General features: G+C 45.4%; 1 protein-coding gene across 1 annotated transcript in view; it reads right to left on the bottom strand.

Annotated features, from left to right (window-relative positions):
• Nucleotides 1-21,564, bottom strand: part of LOC137624665 (uncharacterized) — a 239,904-nt gene that overhangs the window by 38,116 nt on the left and 180,224 nt on the right. The window contains exon 2 of the mRNA XM_068355624.1: nt 16,807-16,982. Within this exon, the coding sequence (XP_068211725.1) occupies nt 16,807-16,982 (176 nt within the window). The remainder of the gene's footprint in view (nt 1-16,806; nt 16,983-21,564) is intronic.

Below are 21,564 nucleotides of genomic sequence, written 5' to 3'. Positions count from 1 at the left end.
TACCAGAGCATTACTGTATCTGTGGATTCTCAATACGTGCCGTACTCCTCAGGAATGTTTCTTAGTCAACTCGACTGAAAGACCTAAGATGTTACCGTTATACATCTTTTCACTAATCATAAGCCATGAAAGCGCTTCCTGCCCCCTACAGGGAGGAGTCCTACTAGACTCTAGAAACGAACGAAGAGTACATATACCTATGTATGAATCACTCGCCAGCCAGTACAATATAGTGGTCTCACTCTATATGAAGTAAAGCATAGTCCTTACGGAACTACAGCATCCAAGGGAAAAAATCCCGACCAGCACCCTGGTCGAAGTAGAAATAGACAAAAAGGTTATATCTGCGTAGGATTAAACTTGCTGCCGCCACCGTCCTCAGAGAGGGGTGGAGCCCTTTATGCTAAGGAAAGTATAAACCAGTGCAACAAGGCTTGCATTAAGGAATAGGCTATTATAGATATCCCCGATTAATATACATAGGCTAAATGCTCAATAATTAACATGAAATCAATATAGGAGAAGGAGACGCAAGGTTCCCGAGAACAAGTTTATTGAGTAACAATAAATAGACATGGTTACCACAAATATATACATATGATAGGTGGATGACCAACAATTTACACAAGTACCGTAGTGCATGGATGTATGGTTATCTGAAAGAAAACAATCAGGTCACTTGTCGCATACCAAGGTATCAAAGTTAACGTCCATGTTACTATCCACTGACATTAGCGTCAGCAACGCTCGGCACACCTGTCTGTACTTGTGCTACCATCACCATAACGCTGGAACAGTCACTGTGGGCTCCCAGAGCCTTCACTACTAGTTATACCAACGCATATAACTATACACTCACCCAAGAATCAAAGTCCCAAATAATTCCACTGTTCCTCGCAGAGTTAAACAGCAGGGTTAACGACGCAACCAACTGCTACCACAGACCTCTTTAGCTGCTCCACTTGCTTAGCATAGTGGCGAAAGAATACCCTGGAAGACTTCCAGCCAGTGTATGAACGAAGGTGTTCAAAATCCATAAAGTTAAAGAAGTTTAAGGATGAAGCAACTTTCCTCGGATCATGACCTGCGGGTGAACTGTCAGGATCCGCTCTGCGAATAAAATATGTAATTTTCGCCCTAAGCTGATTTAAAGATAAATTCGAGCCCGATGTTTCTCCTCTGAATAGTTGGCCCCCATGGAAGTCTGAAGTTCTACGAAGATAGACCTTTAGGCATTCTACGGGACATAGAGATGCATCTTCTTTCAGAGGGCAGATTCTCCAGGGACCCCACCTGTTGGTGGGCAACTCGTTCTTAGCGAGAAACGTAGGGTCCGGAAACAGGTTCAGTTCTCCCCCATCCAGGAACTGAACCCGGCCCTCCTCTCTCGAGAGGGCCACAATCTCACTAACTCTGGCCCCAGAAGCAAGGGCAAAAAGGAAGATCACTTTTTGAGTCAGGTCCTTCAATGCACACTCCTCATTATCCAGTAATGAGGCAAAATGAAGGACTTTGTCTAAAGACCACGAAATAGGCTTTGGAGGAGCTGAAGGTCTAAGCCTAGCACAGGCCTTCGGGATCTTATTAAACATCTCGTTAGCGAGGTCTACCTGGAAGGCATATAGAATGGGTCTTGTCAGAGCTGACTTACATGTAGAAATCGTGTTAGCCGCCAGTCCCTGTCCGTGGAGGTGGATGAAGAAGGATAGGCAGAACTCCGTAAAGATCTCGTGCGGATTCTTGTCTTTGACAAAGGCTACCCATTTCTTCCATGCTGATTCGTACTGCCTTCTAGTAGACTTACACTTATATTCTTCCAGGAAGTCGATGCTATCTTTCGAGATTCCGAACCGTTTCTTCACCGCTAGGGAGAGAAAATCATGAGCTGCAGGGTCGGGGTTTTCTGTAATGAAGCGTAGACAGTCGACTTCTGGACTTGCTGGGACAGAACTGGGTCCGGGAGTGGTAGAAACTCTAGTCGTAGTTCCAGAGCCAGAGGGAACCATACACTGTTCGGCCACTTGTGGGCCACTATTGCTGCTACTCCCTTGAAGGATCTCAGTTTGTTGAGGACCCTCAACATCAGATTGTGAGGGGGAAACAGGTAGATCCTGGACCATCTGTTCCAATCGAGGGACATCGCATCTACTGCTTCCGCCAAGGGGTCCTCGTATGGGGACACATATCTCGGCAGCTTCTTGTTGTCCTTCGTCGCGAAGAGGTCTATCTGCAGTTCTGGGACTTGTCTCAAGATGAAGGAGAATGATCCTGCGTCTAGGGACCATTCCGACTCTATCGGTGTAACCCTGGATAGAGCGTCCGCGGTCACATTCCGGACTCCTTGAAGGTGAACTGCTGACAGGTGCCACTTCTTCTTCTCCGCCAGTCGAAATATGGCTAACATTACCTGGTTGAGAGGTGGAGATCTCGATCCCCGCCGATTCAGACATTTCACTACCACCTCGCTGTCCAGTACCAACCTTACATGGATCGAGTGACGTGGGGATACTTTCTTCAGGGTAAGAAGCACTGCCATAGCTTCTAGAAAGTTTATGTGAAAAGTCCCAAATAGCTTGGACCAGGTCCCTTGCACTTTTTTCCGATGGGAGTGACCCCCCCACCCTACCTCTGAGGCGTCTGTGTGGATTGTCACTGACGGGGGGGTGGTTGAAGAGGTACTGACCTCTTTAGACGACTGGCTTGAGACCACGGTCTGAGAAGAGAACGTAGCCGAAGTGGGACCGGTCTCTTCAAGTCCCTTCGCTCTTTCGATGCAAAGGTTCTCCAGACTCCCGCTGCATCTTTTAGCTGTGCTCTTAGCACTGGGTCTGTTACTGATGCGAATTGAAGAGAGCCCAAAACCCTCTCTTGTTCGCGTCTTGATATCCTCTCGAAACCTAGAAGTCTCCTGACAGACCCCGCTATTTCCTTCCTTTTCGACATCGGAATGGAAAAACGGTGTGACACTAGATCCCAGTGAATTCCCAACCACTGGAACCTCTGAGCTGGAGAAAGACGAGACTTCTTTCTGTTGATCATGAAACCTAGATATTCCAGGAACTGAATCACCTGTAGGGAAGCCTGCAAGCATTCCGCTCTGGATGCTGCCCACACCAACCAATCGTCCAGGTAGGCTACTACCTGGAACCCTTTTAGGCGTAACTGTTTGAGCGCTGCGCTCGCAAGCTTCGTAAAGATCCTTGGGGCTATGTTTAGCCCGAAGGGCATCGCTCTGAAAGCATAAAGTTTTTGTTGTAGCTTGAATCCTAGGTAGGGGGAGAGACGGCGACTTATTGGAACGTGCCAATATGCGTCTGACAAATCGATGGAGACGGTATATGCCCTCTTGGGCAGTAAGGCCCTTATGTGTTGTAACGTTAACATCTTGAACTTGTGGTTCACTATGAACTTGTTGAGTGGTGACAAGTCCAGAATGACTCTGAGTTTCCCCGAGTCTTTCTTGGGAACACAAAACAGCCTCCCTTGAAACTTGATGGACTTTACCCTCCGGATCACCTTTTTCTCCAACAGATCTTGAATGTACTCCTCCAAAACGGGGGTGGAGTGTTGGAAAAATTGAGGGCACTGGGGCGGAGTACTGTACCAACTCCAACCCAGTCCATTTTTGAGCAGGCTGTGGTCCCAGGGATCGAAGGTCCAGCGATCCCGGAAATACTGTAGTCTCCCACCTACCGGCGACACTTCACTTTGACTGCCCTGCAGTCTTGCCTCCCTGGCCGCGACCACCTCTGAATCCTCTTCCCCTAGAGGGGCGTCTCGCCGAACCTCTGGCTGCACCTCTGGGCTTTGCTCGAAACGTGGTCGATTACCCTTCGAACACTGGATTGAATGCCGGGGATGCTGATGACACGGCTTGGGGTACCCATTGGAAGGTGGTCGGGGTCTGGGCTACCAGTTGTGGTACCGGAGGCAAAGCTGGCTGCTGCTGCTGCTGCTGCTGTCGTTGTGGTCTGAAAGGCTTGGCTGGACGGGAAGAAAACCTCGATTTCTTCGCCTTTCCTTTTGGCTGAGGGCCCTCATCAGGGGAAGACTTCCTCTTAAGGGACAGGCCCCACTTAAGGAGAAGATTACGGTTCTCAGTGGCTGCCTTGTCCACCACCTCTTTGACCACTTCATTGGGAAAGAGATCTTTACCCCAGATGCTAGATGAAATGAGTCTCTTGGGTTCATGCCTCACTGTGGCCGAGGCGAAAACAAACTCTCTACAGGCCCTCCTCGCTTTGACAAAGCAATAGAGGTCCTTAGTCACCGTGGCCAGATGGATCTTGGCCATTACCATGAACATCGAGGCTGCCAGGCGCTCCTTTGTGTCCAATTCCCTCCGTAGGAGGAATTCCGACAACTTGGGAAGGTTTTCGCCGAACTGCTGACCTGCAATGTCGGCGTCCAACTTCCCAACCGAGAAGGTGAGGTGTACCTCCTTCCAGTCCTTATTATCCAGCAGCAAGGCCAACGACAGTGGTTTGCATTCCTCCAGAGATGGACACGGTTTGCCAGCTTCAACCGCCTTCAAGACGGCCGCGAACCCTTTCTGCATAAAGGGGAAGGCCCTAGCCGGGGAGGATACAAAGGAGGGGTGCTTCTTACTCAAAGCAGCAACTTTAGAGTTTGAGAACCCCCTCTCCTTCAATGCAGATGTTAAGGTAGCTTGAGCCTTGGAGTGATCCAGGATGATTACCTCCTTCGGTTCCGTCTCCTCCTTCGAGGCCGGCTCCTTCTTCAGACGGACATAACAGTCCGGGTAGGCCCCTCTACTGGGCCAGAATTCCACCTCCTCAAGGGGAACTGAGCCCAGTTTCTCCGACATGACGATCTTCCCGATCGTCATCGGCATGTGCTCGGCATATCTCCACGGGTTGGCATCCGAGCACAGAGGAAGGTCCTTCACGTTGAGCTTCTTTGGAGGTCCACGTGATGCTGTGATCTTCTGCATCTGGAGCTCCAATGTAGCTACCTTCTGATTATTCTCCCTCTGCATCTGTTGGATCATACCAACGATGGAAGAGAGAGCCTGTCCCAGCTCTGCTGGAAGAGCGGACGAAGTAGAGGGGATAGGTTCAGGGGTCTGAACCGGAACGTCTGAAGGTACGGGAACCTCTTCCTCCACGGCAATAGGATCTTGATCCTCCTCCTCACCCTCTGCGAGGAGATCCTGTTCCGCACGGTCGGACAAGTCAGACATCTTGTCATCCAGGTGGATGTCCTGCATGGCATCCGTAACATCCTCCTCCACTGGGATCTGGACGAGAGGGATCTCCGGCCGAGGCTGGGGAACAACAGCGTCAGTGGAAGCTTTGGGAAAAAGGTATGCCCTCATCTTCTCATTAGGAAGATAAGGTCCAGTGGTGTTCTTCTGAAAACCCCTTACCCATAAACGGAGCTTCTCCCTCGCTGCATCCCTTGACTCCGCCGACCTAGGGGATTCAAAAGCCTCTGATAGCAGGTTAGTACATACTGCACATACCTGCGGATCCCAGTAGCGATGGTCATCATTGGAGGCTGCGCAAGCCGCGTGCCTCCTACACGAGACGTCCGCAAAAGTTCTTGCTGCGGACATTGCAGAAGACACTATCACATTTCGGATGCTCCTCCTGTAAAAGAAGAAAATTTCCATGAATATCAAGTGAATTTCAATTCACATGTAAATATGAGTATTCACAAAGAATAAGGGAAAGACACCTACTTGTGAAACCCACATAATCACCTGTGGAAGCCCACCAGCCAAAAATCACGTAGTTAGTCTTTACTAGAATAACCAGAGATCATATTTCCCAAGGGAAATTAGGTGTAGCTCACACCTAAGGTAAAATTTTACCATTCTGGCCAGGGATGAAAAGAATTATCTTTTTTATCCTTGTAAGGCGACACCAAGTGATTGCACAAAGTAACACAAGTTAGAAAAAACAGTGTTGTAACCTACTACATCATGGTCTCCCTTGGTTGAATACACCACCCAAGAAAGAACTGACACTTTGTTTTTTATAAAGACAGCAGATTTCTTAGCTCCAAAGTTATCTGTTATTTTGCGCAAGTTAGCAAGAAGAGGAGCTTTTAGCACTTGTTGGAGAATTGGTAATGTTACTCCTCTATGTAAATGTGTTTGTGGTAGCTCAAGTCCCACTGATTACCGCCCAATTTCCATAACTCCCATATTATCTAAAGTTTTTGAACGTCTTCTGGCAAAACGTCTTAATAGGTTTGCTGAAGGTAATCATCTATTCCCTAGTTTGCAATTTGGTTTTCGTAAAGGCCTTGGAGCATGTGATGCCCTTCTTACAATCTCCAATGCAGTACAGAAATCCCTTGATTGTGGTCGTGAAGTTCGTATGATTGGCCTTGATTTTAGTGCTGCCTTTGACCGTGTTAATCATGAGGCCCTTGTTTTCAAACTGAAACAGTTGGGAGTGGGTGGGTCGTTTCTTAGCATTATTATTGATTTTTTAAGTAGTAGATCTCAAAGAGTAGTTGTTGATGGGCACCATAGTGAGTATAGGAATGTGATATCCGGTGTTCCACAGGGTAGTGTTCTTGGCCCATTACTTTTCATACTATATACATATGACATGTGGTTTGGCCTAGAAAATAAGCTTGTTGCATATGCAGATGATGCTACTCTCTTTGCATCAATTCCATCCCCTGAATGTAGACCTGGGGTTGGTGAATCCCTTAATAGAGATTTAGCTAAAATTAGTGCATGGTGCAAGTTATGGGGTATGAAGTTGAATCCTAACAAAACTCAAAGTATGATTGTAAGTAGGTCAAGGACGGTGGCTCCTCAACATCCGGATCTCAGTATTGATAATGTTTCATTAAATTTGTATTACTCTTTCAAAATTTTAGGTGTGATTCTCGACAGCAAATTTACTTTTGAGAAACATATAAGGTCTGTGTCTTCTTCAATTGCACAAAAAATTGGCTTATTGAGAAAGTCTTTTAAGATATTCGGTGATCAATCTATTCTGAAGAAGTGTTTTAATTCTTTTATTCTACCTTGTTTTGAGTATTGTTCTCCTGTCTGGTCTTCAGCTGCTGATTCTCATCTTAATTTGTTGGACAGAAACTTACGGTCTATTAAATTTCTTATTCCTGATCTAGATATTAATCTCTGGCACCGTCGTTCAATTAGTTCCTTATGCATGTTGCATAAGATTTTTCATAACTCTGACCATCCTTTACATTCAGATCTCCCTGGACAATTTTATCCTGTTCGTAATACTAGGCTGGCAGTTAATTCTAATAGCCAGGCCTTTTCCATCATAAGACTCAATACTACGCAGTACTCTAGAAGTTTTATTCCAGCTGTTACCAAGTTGTGGAATGATCTTCCTAATCGGGTTGTTGAATCAGTAGAACTTCAAAAGTTCAAAGTTGGAGCAAATGCTTTTTTGTTGACCAGGCGGACATGAGTCTTTTTATAGTTTATGTGTGACATATTTGTTTTTGACGTTAATAGTTTATATATGACATATCTGTTATGACGTTGTTACTTTTTTTTAGAATGATTTACTGTTAATTTGTTCTCTTCAGTTATTTATTTCCTTATTTCCTTTCCTCACTGGGCTATTTTTCCCTGTTGGAGCCCCTGGGCTTATAGCATCTTGCTTTTCCAATTAGGGTTGTAGCTTGGATAGTAATAATAATAATAATAATGAGGGTGGTGTGCCGGCCGGCTATTGCCGGTCAGTAACCCCCCCCCCCCCTTTTCCAAAGGTAGATCTCAAGTACACAACTCCAGATCACCCTTATTGGGGAGAACTCCAGATCCCATGCCTGAACCGGCCGGCAGTGGTTGCCGGTCCGCAGCCACCCGGGTAGCACTGTGTTGCCGGCCATCACTCTTAGTGGCCGGCTAACCGGGCAGTGTAGCAGGCCGGCCGGCAGCGGTAAGCAAACCCTGCCGGCTGGCCTCCACACCAGGTAGCGCTCGGCTGCCGGCCGCCACTCATAGTGGCTGGCAGATGAGCAAGAGACCGGCCGGCAAAGGCATATAACCACCGCCGACCGACAGCAAGAGAACTGGAGAACACCCCCCCCCACCGGCGGCCGGCCTGTAGGCCGGCAGACGGCAAGGACAACACATAAGAAGACAACAGAATGAGTGCCGGGCTAAGAGGCTATGAGCCTCTGTGCCCGGCACCCGAAAGAGTGCCGAGAGGAAGGGGAGACACTAAGTCAGGCTTCCTAACCGCTGCTTACTTAATCTACAGACGGCAGCGGTGGAGGGACCAAGAAAGGACCGGGCAGCACTCAAAAGAAAGGGTCTCTGCCGGTCGGCACACTCTGCCGGCCGACAGGGGACCACGTCAGTTCCCCATCCTAACCTAGGCTAGGTACGGATGCGGACGACTGACACAAAGGAAACGGAAAAATAGAAGGGAAGGACAGAGGGTCCTATCCAACCTTGCCTTGGTTAAGGGTCATACCCAACTAAGAGAGCTTATCTCAGCCAGAGAAATCCCGGGAGGGAGGCCGGCACTACTGGCTGCCTCCCTAAAACCAAGGCAAGGAAGGAATTGCTATTCCAGAAAGGGAACATATCCCGAATCCAGAACGGCAAAGAGGACAAGTCTGAGGGGTCACCGAGCGAAGGGATCACTACAGGAACCCAACAAGGTGATCCAAGGAGGATAAACCCCTTATGCCCGTGTCAGTCAGCAAGGGAGACTCTGCCCCACGCTAGACCAACACGGACTCAGACTAATACACTGCTGTACTGTCCCCCTCTGAACCAATTCAGTTGGAACAGGAAGGTACAGTACTACTCCAGCATAGATATATTTGAAATTTAATTCAAACAAACCACTAGAGTTAAGCCTAAGGCTTAAACAGAGGGAAAGGGTTTGCCCCTTCCCCGAAGAGAAGGGAGCAAACGGGGAAACAGATAATATTATAATGACCTAAGACAACCTAGCCTAGGCACTAAGAGAATCGATTACCTAATTCACCGAAACTCACTCCAATACTATCTTGGAAAGTACTCGAAAAAAGCTTATATGTATAACGTTGCCTAACGCTTTAAGCAATATAAAATCACACTTGGAAGACTAATTATCATGCAGGAAGTACAAGGGCCAACAGCTAGCCTACGAAGACTAGTGTTGGTCAGCCTAGGCAAAACTTTCGCCAGGCACACTACTATCGCATCATAACAGAATTCCTAATAAGCTAAGCAGCTAATTATTAAAGCGCAAAGGGGCTGGGAACGTCGCTCTTGCTAACAAATAAATCCTATTCTAGCGAGCGACAGCGTCCATGACGCCTCCAGCAGGCAACAGCTCTTGTATCAAAGATAACTCTTTTAATTACTTTAATTTTAAACAAGAGCCTACATTTATACATAAAAGAAATAGTACTCAACTTATCCGAGGCAGAAGAAGTTGGAGAAAGCATAATAAACGAGTAAATCCAAGATTTTGGTAGTAACACAGGGAAAAACACCGAGTCGTATAGCTACGCAAAAAGGAATACAGATGGCGCCGCGAGCGGCGCAGGGCACGCTTACGAAACGGGGAGGAGAGATGCCTTACGAACGGCTCCCCCCTTTCTTATCGTTTTCGTTTTCTTGCCATTTGACCCCTACGAAGTGTTAACTCTATTCGGGGTATAGATTGCTATGAGGCGTGTCAAGAATACATCCACTGATATTTACGATATCCCTAAGGTCTTTTTTAGGGATACTCGCTCCAGGAGTTAGAATTCTGGGTACCTTAAGGTAAATTCTCTGGGAATATCGCCGTAGTTGTAATATACCCTAGGAAGCTGCCTTTAAGGAACTTCCATCAGGACGACATGGCTTGAGCCCAAAAAGAAAATGTAAAAAAAAATATAAAATATAAAAATAAAAAAATAAATAAGCTAAGTTATGTTAAAGTTCACTTAGTGTAAATTAGAATAAGTTACGGTAGTGTACGTTTATCGTAGTTAACCTCTCTACCTCCTCGCCGCCCGTCCGTCTCCTCTCTGCGTAGCAAGACCAACAACACCTGCGCTGGAGTTTCTAAGGTAAAGTGACACTAAAAACCCATTTCTTATTTATCATTTTTTGATAATTCTTCTTTTTTACATATCTATTATCTAATTTAGTGTGCATTATTCTCATGGGAAATTATGTGTAGTAGTTTATTAAAGAGTTATCATAGGTTTTTGGGCTCAACCACGGATTAATCCTATTTCAATGTATTCTTATGGGAAAATTCGTTTCGACATCCGAACATTTTTTACATCCGAAGTCGGTTGTGGAACGGATTAAATTCGTATGTAGAAGTACCACTGTAATTGCTATCTGTGTGCACTTGCGAGGGGCAAGTCCATGATTGTGTGGCAAAACTGGTAGAGCACGCTCCTTCCAGTTTGCCCAACCGCAAGATGAGAACTGGAATTGTGCACTGGTTTGTGCGCTTTTCCCAGTTCTCATGGGCAACAGATTTACCCCTGCGTGCCTTTCTCAGCTCGCCAAGGTACTGTGACCTAGGTCTAGCCTTTATACCTGACTATGTTTCTTGTGTTTGCAGTTCTTGATTTAAAGACTCGCCCAAGAGAGCATTCAGTGTAGCAGAAGTGGAGTGCCTCTCTTAGTCAGGCAAACGGGCTTCTACGCCCACTTTACTAGGTGAATTTGTGCCAACACAGTGCAAGATTTCCTAGCAAAACTAGTGTGTGTTAACGCCCGAGTAAGATGGACCAGGGTATTTTCCTACGAACTGTCTCCCGCAGCAGACTGGTGAGTAGCGTTATGCGCTCCTCCAGGAGGAGACATTCGTTCATAACAGGCTATTAAGACTGCCGGAGACTGGTTGTGCCAGTGCCTGTGAGGAAAAATTTCTCCCCTTCATCGATGGAAAGGGCTCTGAGCTACCTAGTCAACCAATACCCAGTAGCATGTCAACAATACCTAGGAATTGTCTCTATTGCCCTCACCCCCCCTTAAAGGTTAGCCAGTTCCATCGAGTGGAACAAGCGACCTAGACCTCCCAGCGCAAAGTCAATCCTCCTCGGTTTCTCGAGAGGGGTCTAGAGATTGAGTAGCAAGTAACATCTCAAGTTGATGTCAAGAAGTGCAACAGTTTGCACACACCTGCTATAAAAGGGGGTGGGAATTAACTCCAACTTCCGCCAATGCAATGGGAGTTAGCCGAGTAAGTACGATAAAATCAGTAAACCAGGGTAGCCAGTATTCCTTAGCGTAAGAAGTTATTACAGCGAATCTCCTAGTGATTGCTTACGGGTAAGAGACCGGTCGGTAACGAACGATCGCACACAATTACTTTCGAAAGGTAAGATTGAGATGTATCTCCAATCTATTGTTGGACAGGTAATGTATATGTAAGTCCATCTATGGACCCGTAACCCAGACAACGGAGGCGGACAAACAAATAGGCGTAGCCTGAATTATTAGCAGTGTCCAGAACTCAGTTGGAGAACGTTGATAAACGTTCATAACTGCGACCTCCTCCTCCCGATGAAAACATTTGTATTTCTTCGTCTCCGGCTGGCAAAACTAGAATAAGTTGCGAATTTCCCTTTCCAGGAAACCGATTCACTTACGTGAAGTTTCTGGTCTCAGTATTATTATTTGTAAATTAAGACCTACGATCGGAAGTTAGGAAAGGACTGCCTGGTTACAGGACAGAAAAAGAGTAATGCATAACCTGGATCCCCATACGGAATATAGCCATCAACACTAATGATTTATTAGAACGAAGATCTAATTATAAGATGGTCTATAGTCCTAGTCTGCAGCAAGTGGACACGTATGCGTACCCTCTTTGCCTCCGGGTAAACGTTAACAACGAGCTTGAGACTACTTGAGGGAATAATGTATGTGCGAGGAATCACAACATTATTGCCAAAGGAATTTGATTGTCGACTAGCTGTAGTATTCTCAATATATGTAAAACAACATATACAGCTAGTTTAATGATTATAACTCTGTTGTTTGCCTGCCTTGTGAGCGAGGCTTGCTAACGAGAAGCTGACAAAATTGTCTGGTTGCCTAGTGGGCGGGGCTTCTTAACGTTCGTAAACGTAATAAAAATCCGACAACTTTCGTCTGGCAACCTTGTGTACGGAACTTATTCTAGTTCGTAAACGTGAGCAGAAACTAACAATCTTGGGACTACAAGGCTTAAGATTATAACCTTGTATACAAATGTATAATAGTAAGCTCTCCCTTTCGTCGGATAACAAAGTCTAAGAAATTAACCCAAAAGGATTATATTTCATGAAACTTGGTGTCTAACGAGAACTCGTTGTGCTCAGGGACACACTGACTCATGCGGCAGACTCAAGCTATCGGTAGTAAACCGTATTGTGGCAATAACCCTGAGGTTTTGTCTTGGTGAGAGCGCATGCACCACAGGAGTTCGTTTCAGCCTTTTAAAGAATTTTACCAAACGTCTGTAGTTATGTAAAACTTCTCAAGGCCGATGGATACCCCTGCAAAACAAGTCTTGTATGAAGGGTTTGTTGTCCCAAAAAGCTTTCGTACAGGGTTGCCAGCAAATGCTGGCGAACATTTGTAAATGTTGGCGAGCGCTCGCGGAACGCTTACGAGAATCAGTGAACGCCATCTAATACCATCAAACGCTGACGAGCGCCCACGAACACCAGGGAGAATCCATGAACGAGAATATAGGAAGCGCCAGCAACCTCCTTTCTAGCTAGAACCAGTAGCGTACACTACTCTAGCTTTGGCAATGAGGGATCAAAACTCGTTACGGGTACTAAGGCGAGGATTTCGCAAAACCTCGCCTCGGGCAAACCTGGTGAGGCGAGGGTCTCACAAGAAGCGAGATTCTCGGACAAGGCGAGGGTCTCGCACGTAGCGAGGGTCTCTTGTGAGGCGAGGGTCTCTCACGTAGCAAGTCTCGCGCGAGGCGAAAGTCTCAGCGAGAGTCTCATGCGCGGCGAGGGTCTTGCACAAAGCGAGAGTCTCGCCGAAGCGAGAAATCCCTCACCTCCTCTTAGTACTCCTTACCCCCCACCCAAAAGGAGGGAGGTGAGTAGCCTTATGTCATTCCCCACTGTGCTGGACTTGATCAGCTGTTTCTCTCTCGTTAGAGTTAGAAACTATGAGGCGCAGGCCCAAAAGAGCTCGGCCTCACAAAGCTCTAAGAGCTTTGTTATGCCCAAAAGCACGATATGTCAATAACCCGGAAGAGTTAAGGCCTACAATACTCGTCGATGGCTTGCGGCCGGTAGTCTTCACCATCTGCTGCAAATATCCCAGAGGGAAAATGCAAGGAGACTCATTCCATACCCTGGGGGTACGACTCAGGAAGAAATTTTTCTTCTCGCAAGCTAGAAGAAAAATCAACACCTCTTCCGATGGAGCATCGCCTCGCGTACGAGGGAGCTGCCACTCAGAAGGGAGTGTTGGAGAAGATCTTTCCTCTCGCAACAGAGAATTGATCAACTCCTCCTTCCAACGGCGCATCCTCTCGTGTACGAGGGAGCTGCCACTCACAAGGGAGTGTTGGAGAAGATATCTCTTCTCACCAGAGAGGATTCATTAACTCCTCCTTCCTACGACGCATCGCCTAGCGGACAAGGGAGCTGCCGTTCAGAAGTGAGTGTTGGCGAAGATCTACCTTCTCGCAAAAGAGGATGATCAACTCCTCCTTCCTCTGGTGTATCGCCTAGGAGCTGCCATTCAGAAGGCCGTTGGAGAAGACCTCTCCTCTCGCAAAAGAGAGAATCGATCAACTCCTCCCTAATCCCTCACTGACAAGGGAGATGCCGCTCGGAAGGAGGTTGCATCGTCGTTTCTTGATTGATTGATTGATTGATTGAAAGTTTTCTGGCATCCTGACATCTAAGGTCATTGACGCCGATACCATTTACTGTATATGAAAATTAAAAGAGAATTCGATTAAAACCATAAAAATTAAGAAGTCATTAAAATAGTTAAATAGTTTTCAGAAGACCTGCTTCTGAAATAAATCTAAAAATTCCACTCGCATAGTAAGACACATCATGTCCAAGAATCTTGGCAAGGATAAACCTGCCATCCTCACCTCGAGCCTCAAACAGATATCTATTTCTTAAGTTAGTAAAATTAGGGCATTCGGTCAACAAATGCCTCACTGTTAAAGGTACTAAGCAGTCCTCGCAATACGGTTGGTGTTGGCCCTTCAGCAGAAACTCATGTGTCAACCGTGTGTGACCAATACGGAGACGACAAAGAGTCGTCTCCCATTTTCGGGGAATCATGTTATACCTCCAAGGTGATATGATATTTGTTACTTCCCTCATTTTATTGCCGTCTTGACTGTCCCAGTGCTGTTGCCATTTATCACAAACCAATTTCTTGATGTAAGGTAGGAGATCGTTACATGGAATGGGATACCTCCTTGGTAGCAACTCGGATGCCGCATTCTTCGCCAGTAAATCTGCCTTCTCATTCCCAGACACACCTACATGTGCTGGAACCCAACAAAATCGAACAGTTATACCTTTCCGTCCAATAATAAAAAGCCATTCTAAAATCTTTAAAACTAGAGGGTTATTAGAATTAAAAACTTCTAAAGCTTGAAGAACACTCCTTGCATCACTAAAAATTGTAAAATTACCCTCCTTTTCCAAAGCTATTTTCTCAATAGCGGTTAATATGCCATACAGTTCGGCAGTAAATATGGAAGCTGTTAGAGGAAGTGCACCTCTACAATTAAAATCATTACTATGTACTCCAAATCCAACGCCAGCATCAGATTTGGAGCCATCAGTATATATAAAAGTCGATCCCCTATGTTCTTCGACATGTTCCATAAAAAGAGACCTGGATTCTAAGTCAGTCATATTCTTCTTAACTCCAATAAAGTATTTACAAAAAGATATGTCAGGTAATTTCCATGGAGGCATTGATGATACCTTGAATGGAAGTACCTTATTTCTAATTATATCCAGACTATTTAAAAATCAATTCACCCGAAAGCCATAAGGTTGAGGAGATTTTGGGTGCAACTCAAAGTATGATGCGTGTCTTACAAGGCTTGCAGTCTGAAAGGCTAGAGAGCTAGGGAGTCTTTGCAATCTAAACCAATACCGAAGAATGGAAGACATTCGGTAAAGGTCTAGAGGTAACTCTCCAGCATCAACAAGGAGACTTGGGATAGGCGAGGTTTTAAAAGCTCCAGTAGATAATCTAATACCTGCATGATGTATCGAGTCTAATATTTTTAACCGGCTTGGGGTGGCTGAAGAATATACCTCACAACCATAACTAATTTTGGAAAAAATCAAGGCCTTGTATAATTTCAAAATAGTATTGCGGTCTGCCCCCCATGATGTATGGGACAATACTTTTAAGATATTCAGAGCTTCAACACATTTAGCTTTTAGCGCTTTTAGGTGAGAAACCCATGTAAGTCTACAGTCAAATATCAAACCTAAAAATTTGGTTTCCGATACACATGGTATCCGTTGACCTTTAATGTTTATATCTGGGTCTGGATGTACTCCCCGGATACGACAAAAATGGACAATGGTAGTTTTACTTGTCGAGAACTTAAATCCATTCATGTCAGCCCACTGGATAATTTTATCAATAGAGAGTTGGATTTTTCTCTCAACCATTGCCATTCTAGTGCCAGCAAATGATATTGAGAGATCATCCACAAATAGTGTTGAGAGAACATCCTGGGGAATGGCTGAGGATATCCCATTAATTGCTAGTGCAAAAAGGGTTACACTCAGCACACTACCCTGAGGAACTCCTTCTTCCTGGCACTTACTCTCTGATAGAGTTTCCCCCACTCTCACTTGAAAAACTCTACGTGAAAGAATCGTTTCTTGAAAGGTCGGACTGTGCAACATTTGAAGGTGAACCTTCTGGTCGTACAGGTTACATCTCCTCCCTTCGGGCGAACTAGCAACCCGCACAACCTCTGGAACGAAGCAAAAACTCGTTCCCAAGAGTCTCGTGACAAGTCACTCCGAGGAGTTCCTGTCAGCCACTGCTCATGGCCGCCCGCCAAAACAGGGTGAACACTGGGTGAGCAGCAGAGGTGGAGGCCATGGCCTCTTGCTACCTCCCTTACCCGGGGAACTCGTTCAAGGTAGGCAGCTCAAAAGGAAATTTAACAAACATTAGGCCAGTTGCTTTTAGCCGTAACCGGTTAAAAGGGTGTTGTTGGGAGAGGGAGACTACGTCTTCACTTTACCGAGCCGAAATAAAAAAGTGACGGTTAGTCGCTAGTGCTGGTGTGAGCGGGACAGTTAACCTACCCCGCTCCACCCCCCCCCCCCCCCCTTCCGCTAACTAGTAGTGCGCAGTTACACCCTGACTGACAAAAAGTTTATCGGCTGGTTTCAGCTTTCGCCGAAATAATACTCTGAAGTAAAGAGCGGAAGGTTTGTATTTTGCACCGGCTCAAACATTATTCTAAGAAATTATTTATCTTATTAGTGTACAGTTTTATTTCCAACAGAATTGTGACGTGATCACAGCGAAAAAAAGAGGTCGTAAAGCCGGACAGTTGTAGGTCACATAGGTCACAAGCCGACGACTACCTGTATGAGGACAGAGGAGAATGTGGTATATGTGTAGGCAAAGGAAAAATAAGCCATAACCAGAGAGAGAGAGATCCAATGTAGTACTACCTGGCCAGTCAAAGGATCAAATAACTCTCTAGTGGTAGTATCTAAACGCGTGGTAATCAAGAATACAGTACATGGGTTTAATGTATTTCAATGCTTTATACAAACATAAAGGGTAAAATTACTTGAAATCTGGCATCCTATACATATAAAAATAAATTTCAAATTTCTATTATCCATGTCACATACCTGGAGGAATGTTTCGGCAGGTGACAAAACGGAACCAGAATCCTTGCATGCTTCCATCTCTTGAGAGACCTCCCGAGTTGCTTCAGAAGCTGCTCTGTGACTTTCAATGATAAAGTGTTCTGCCACAGCACATTTCTCCATTATTTTACGAATTTCTTGGAGCATTTCTAGCTTTTCTGAAATCCATTAAATAATGTAATCACATAGCTACATAAGCTAAAACAAATTTTCTGAAAAATACAGATATTAAATACTAAGCCTAAATTGAAAAATTAATGAACCCTGTAAGAACTTATACTTGGTGAGTAAACAAACTACTGCTGTCCCTTCACCAGGATTAAATAGTTGGTAGCTTACTTATTCTAAACAAACCCACATTACATTAAGTGCTTTGGCATGCAGACCTATGCAACATTTATGGTGACAAATGGCTGTGTTGAACTATCAAGTACCCCTTACAATGTAACTACCTCCTACAATGGTAAGCAAAATCAGATCAGTTAAAGAGATATCACTGCAACCCCTGCTAGGGACAAACATGGAATCTTCTCTACACCTCATTTGTATTCAACAACATTTTTTAGTTTGAGGAAAGGTTCTTAAACAATACTGTATCTTAAAATGAAGATCAGAACCAAAACTAGGGGCTTACCAATTGTAACTCTTAAACAGGGTGACTGGAAATAGTTGCAACATAATATTCTATTTTTTAGCAGAAGTTTTGCAGTCAAGAGAATTTTTCATCTCAAGAAATTTTTTTACAAATATGACCAATTTGGAAATAATTTGTATTTTTCTTATCTATACAAACCTAGAGCTCTTTACAGCGGAGATATATTTCGGCAATAGCTGAAACTACCCGTTAAATCTTTTGTGAGGTGTAACTACTCTCTGATAGTTAGTGGAGGGTGGTAACTATCAGAGAAGGGTAGTGGGGGTAGACTGCCCAGACCTGTACTAAAACAAACCTGTCATTTTGCTATTGCGGCCAGACTTCCAAGGGAAGGTGATGATAGGACCAATATATGTAAAGAGCTTTAGGTATGTATAGTTAGGAAAAATACAAATTATTTCAAAATTTGTCATTCATTCCAGCATTATATACAATCCCTTGTGCTCTTTACAGTAGACTCATTCCATGGTGGGTGGAAGCCCAACACCAACTGCCTGATGACGATCCTGGGGTGGCAGTCTGCTTCAAACGAGCTTTTAGAGGGCACCCTAACACCTCATCCCCCTTGTAGGATGACAGCTTGGGCAATCCATGCTAGGTGTAGAATTTAGTAATGTCACTTGACCAGGTAAGTATAATTTTGGAGCTAAACTCCTCACTTAGCCTAGACATTGCCCGAGACCACCTCATTAAGAGAATGGGGATGTAGCAAATATATAAACCTTTATCAGGTTACACAAGGGACAATGGTACCCATCTGTATTTTGAGGAGGTCAGCTTGCAGAATTCCTCGGATGCTGAATACCAAGAGCAGGGAGGATGAAATAGCAAGTGGTCAGTCACTCACATTCATCCTAGACTTACTTTCAGGTATCATCTGCCCTCAACTGACTGCTACTTGTCCTACAATGGAGCTGAAATGTTATCAACCATGTGTTGTGCAGTCATCACAGGTCCTAAAGTGAATGTATCCAAGTTCCTTTGGGTTATGTCTTGCAGGTAGTGGGCGGTGAACGCTGTTTGCCCTTTCCACACGTCTGCTTGCAGTACCTGCGTTAGAGAAATTCTTTTGAATGCCAGGGATGTGCTAACACCCCTGATGTTGTAAGTACAGAATTGACGACTGGAAGGTGAGGAACCTAGTTGTATGGTATTCTTGATTACCTGTCTAGTCGAGGAAGAGATAGAGTTCTTTGTCATCATCTTCTTGGTTCTCCTTGTGTTCATAAAGAGCCTCCTGATCTTAGGGCAAAATCTGAAAGTTCTTTTTAGGTATTTCATCAGCACTCTCGCAGGACAGAGTAACTGTTGGTCAAGGTTATCTGTTACAGAATGGAGACTCAATCTGGATGGGCCCACATCTAGGATCCACTACAGCTGGATTTTGATTCTTGGCCACAAACTCAGTGATGAAACTGAACGTCACCTGCCCCCATCCCCTTGAATAGGCAATGTCATAGGACAGACCATGTAGCTCATCGACTCTCTTGGCAGAGGACAGGGTTAGCAGAAAAACCGTCTTCAGGGTCAAGTCATGATCTGATGCTTGACAAAGAGGTTCATATGGCACTCCTCAGTGAATGTAGTACTTTCACTACATTCCAATGAGGTGGTGTGACTTCCTGAGGGCAGGTGCGCTCGAAATTCCATATGAGGAGAGACAATTCCTTCGAGGAGGATATGTTAACACTGTTCAGTCTAAAAGCGAGGCTTAAGGCTGAGCGCTAGCCTTTCACCGCCAAAACTGAACAAAGATTTTCCTCCCTGAAGTATAACAAAAACTCTGCTATCGTGGAATAGGGATACTGAGAGGATTGATACCCTGACCACGACACTAACTACTAAAGATGGACCACTTTGCCGGATATACTACAGCAGACGACTACCGAAGGTATCCTACCATTATCTTTCCAATCGGTCTTGAAAAGCCTTTTTTTCTGAGGAGTTGCTGGATAAATTCCAGGCAAGAAAAAGCAATGGAACCACTTGATGGAAGATCTTCACACGTCGTTGTCCGAGTAGATCGGGAAGTGGAGGGAGCTCTCTTGGTGCCTCTGTGAGCAGCTGCAATATGTTGGGAAACCATTCTGCATATTGCCACAGCAGAGCAACCAGGGTCATCAAGAGATGCTCGGACTTTCTTTAGAAGCCTCCTTACTACAGAAGTGGGGGGGGGGGGGTGTGCTTCACTGCCTGTATGCAAGCACGTCTTTCAAATACCATTTGGAGCCTACTATCTGAGTCCTCCTGTTCAGATTGTTCGCCAGGACATTATTCTCCCCCGGCATGAAACGTGCTGATAGGGATACCAAGTTGTCTTCTGTCCATCTGAGGATTTCCACTGCTAGCTGGTAGAGGTGCTGTGAAAAAGTACCTCTATGTTTGTTTATATGACACCATCGTACCAATGTCGCTCATCAGCACTAAAGAATGTCCTGAAAGTTGATGGAATTGCTTGAGAGGAAGAATGGCTGCCCTCATTTCCAGGAGGTTTATGTGGCATTGCTGCTCGGCTTCAGACCAAAGCCCAGATGCCGTGAGATACAACAGGTGAGTCCCCAACCTTTTTGTTTAATGCATCTGTGAAAAGCAACAATTCTGGAGAGAAAAGGTCTAATCCCCTGAGCAGATCAGTGTCTGACATCCACCAACTTAGGTCTCTCTTCTGCTCTAGACCTACTGGCACCAGGGTATTCGGAGGGTCGAGGTGCTGGGACCACTGTAGAGAGCGAATGTGTAGACGATTGTTGGGAAAAAACTTCTCCAAAGAGTTTAGGTGTCCCAGAAGCCTTTAATAAAGAACTGCTGGCAAGTTATCCTGCAAAAGAAAAGAGTGAATTAGGCAGGGAAACGAACCCTGGTCCAGGAAAACTAGGATGAACAGTGACATATCAATGGTCACAAAGAAAGATTCAGCCTTCCCAGGGAAAAAACCCCGTCCCAACAAGGAGAGGGTTCCCAACATACTCATCCACTTCCTCGCAGAACACTTCTGTATCTTTAGAAAAGATTGCAGTCTCAAGACGGCTTGCTCCATTCTAAGGGGAGACGTAAAAGCTCGAGAAAACTTGACTCTGAATCACCATCCTTAAATAAAGTATCTTTTGTGATGGAGTCAGAAGATCTAACGGAAGTAGTGACGTTGTGTTTATCAGGATACATCTCTTTAAGGTCCTGACTTCTGGCATCAAGGGAACCCAGATCACCGCCTCTATCGCCGCATTGTTCTAAGGCTAGACGCTCGATAAAAACGTCCGTGATCAAAGAGATCGGAACTAAGGCGTCCTTGATCTCAACATTCAATTCGACTAGTGTCATCACGAAGTCTGATGTTCTCCTGTTCAATGTCATGCCTCATGCTAGATCTTCGACGTCGAGCGTCCTGAAAGACGTGGCGCCGAGCGTCCTGAAAGACAAGGTGCCGAGCGTCCTGTAAGACGTGGCGCCGAGCGTCCTGTAAGATGTGGCATCGAGTGTCCTGGAAGATGTGGCGCCGAGCGTCCTGTAAGACGTGGCGCCAAGTGGCCAACAGAGCAAGACGCCGAACGTCCTATAAGACGTGGCGCTGAGCGTCCTGGTGTCAGAAGAGACTCGTCTTGTTGACAGGAAGACCCAATTCTTCTGAAAGGCTCAACGTTATCTGAAGAGCCTTCATGAAGATCGAAAGAATGAGCTCTGAGAAGCCAATCTTCCAGATACATAGAGGCTCTGATGCCTCTAGAGTGCAGTATTCTGCTACATTTAGCATAAGTTTTGTGAACATTAGAGGGGCGGAGCTGAGACCAAAACACACGGCCTGAAACTGACACATTCTTCCCCCCTTCCTCCTTGTAAACAAACCTCAGAAAAGTTTGATTGCATAGCCTGCCTCTTACACTCCACTCTAGATCAGGGAGAGAGATCTATTGGAGCTAAAACTAAAGGTGGTTTCCCTATAAAAGGAAATAGTAATCTTCCTTCAGAAGATGTACTGACCAAAGGTCTGCTCCCTTCTCCTCCCAAGATTACCAGAAGCTGTGTAGTCTGGCTCTACTGCCTGAAGGCAAAAATAGTCAGACTCTGCTTCGCCCTGTGACAAGCCTGAC

Source organism: Palaemon carinicauda, chromosome 31, assembly GCF_036898095.1.
Source record: "Palaemon carinicauda isolate YSFRI2023 chromosome 31, ASM3689809v2, whole genome shotgun sequence".
NCBI classification, from domain to species: domain Eukaryota; kingdom Metazoa; phylum Arthropoda; class Malacostraca; order Decapoda; family Palaemonidae; genus Palaemon; species Palaemon carinicauda.
This window is presented reverse-complemented; position numbering and strand designations above follow the sequence as displayed.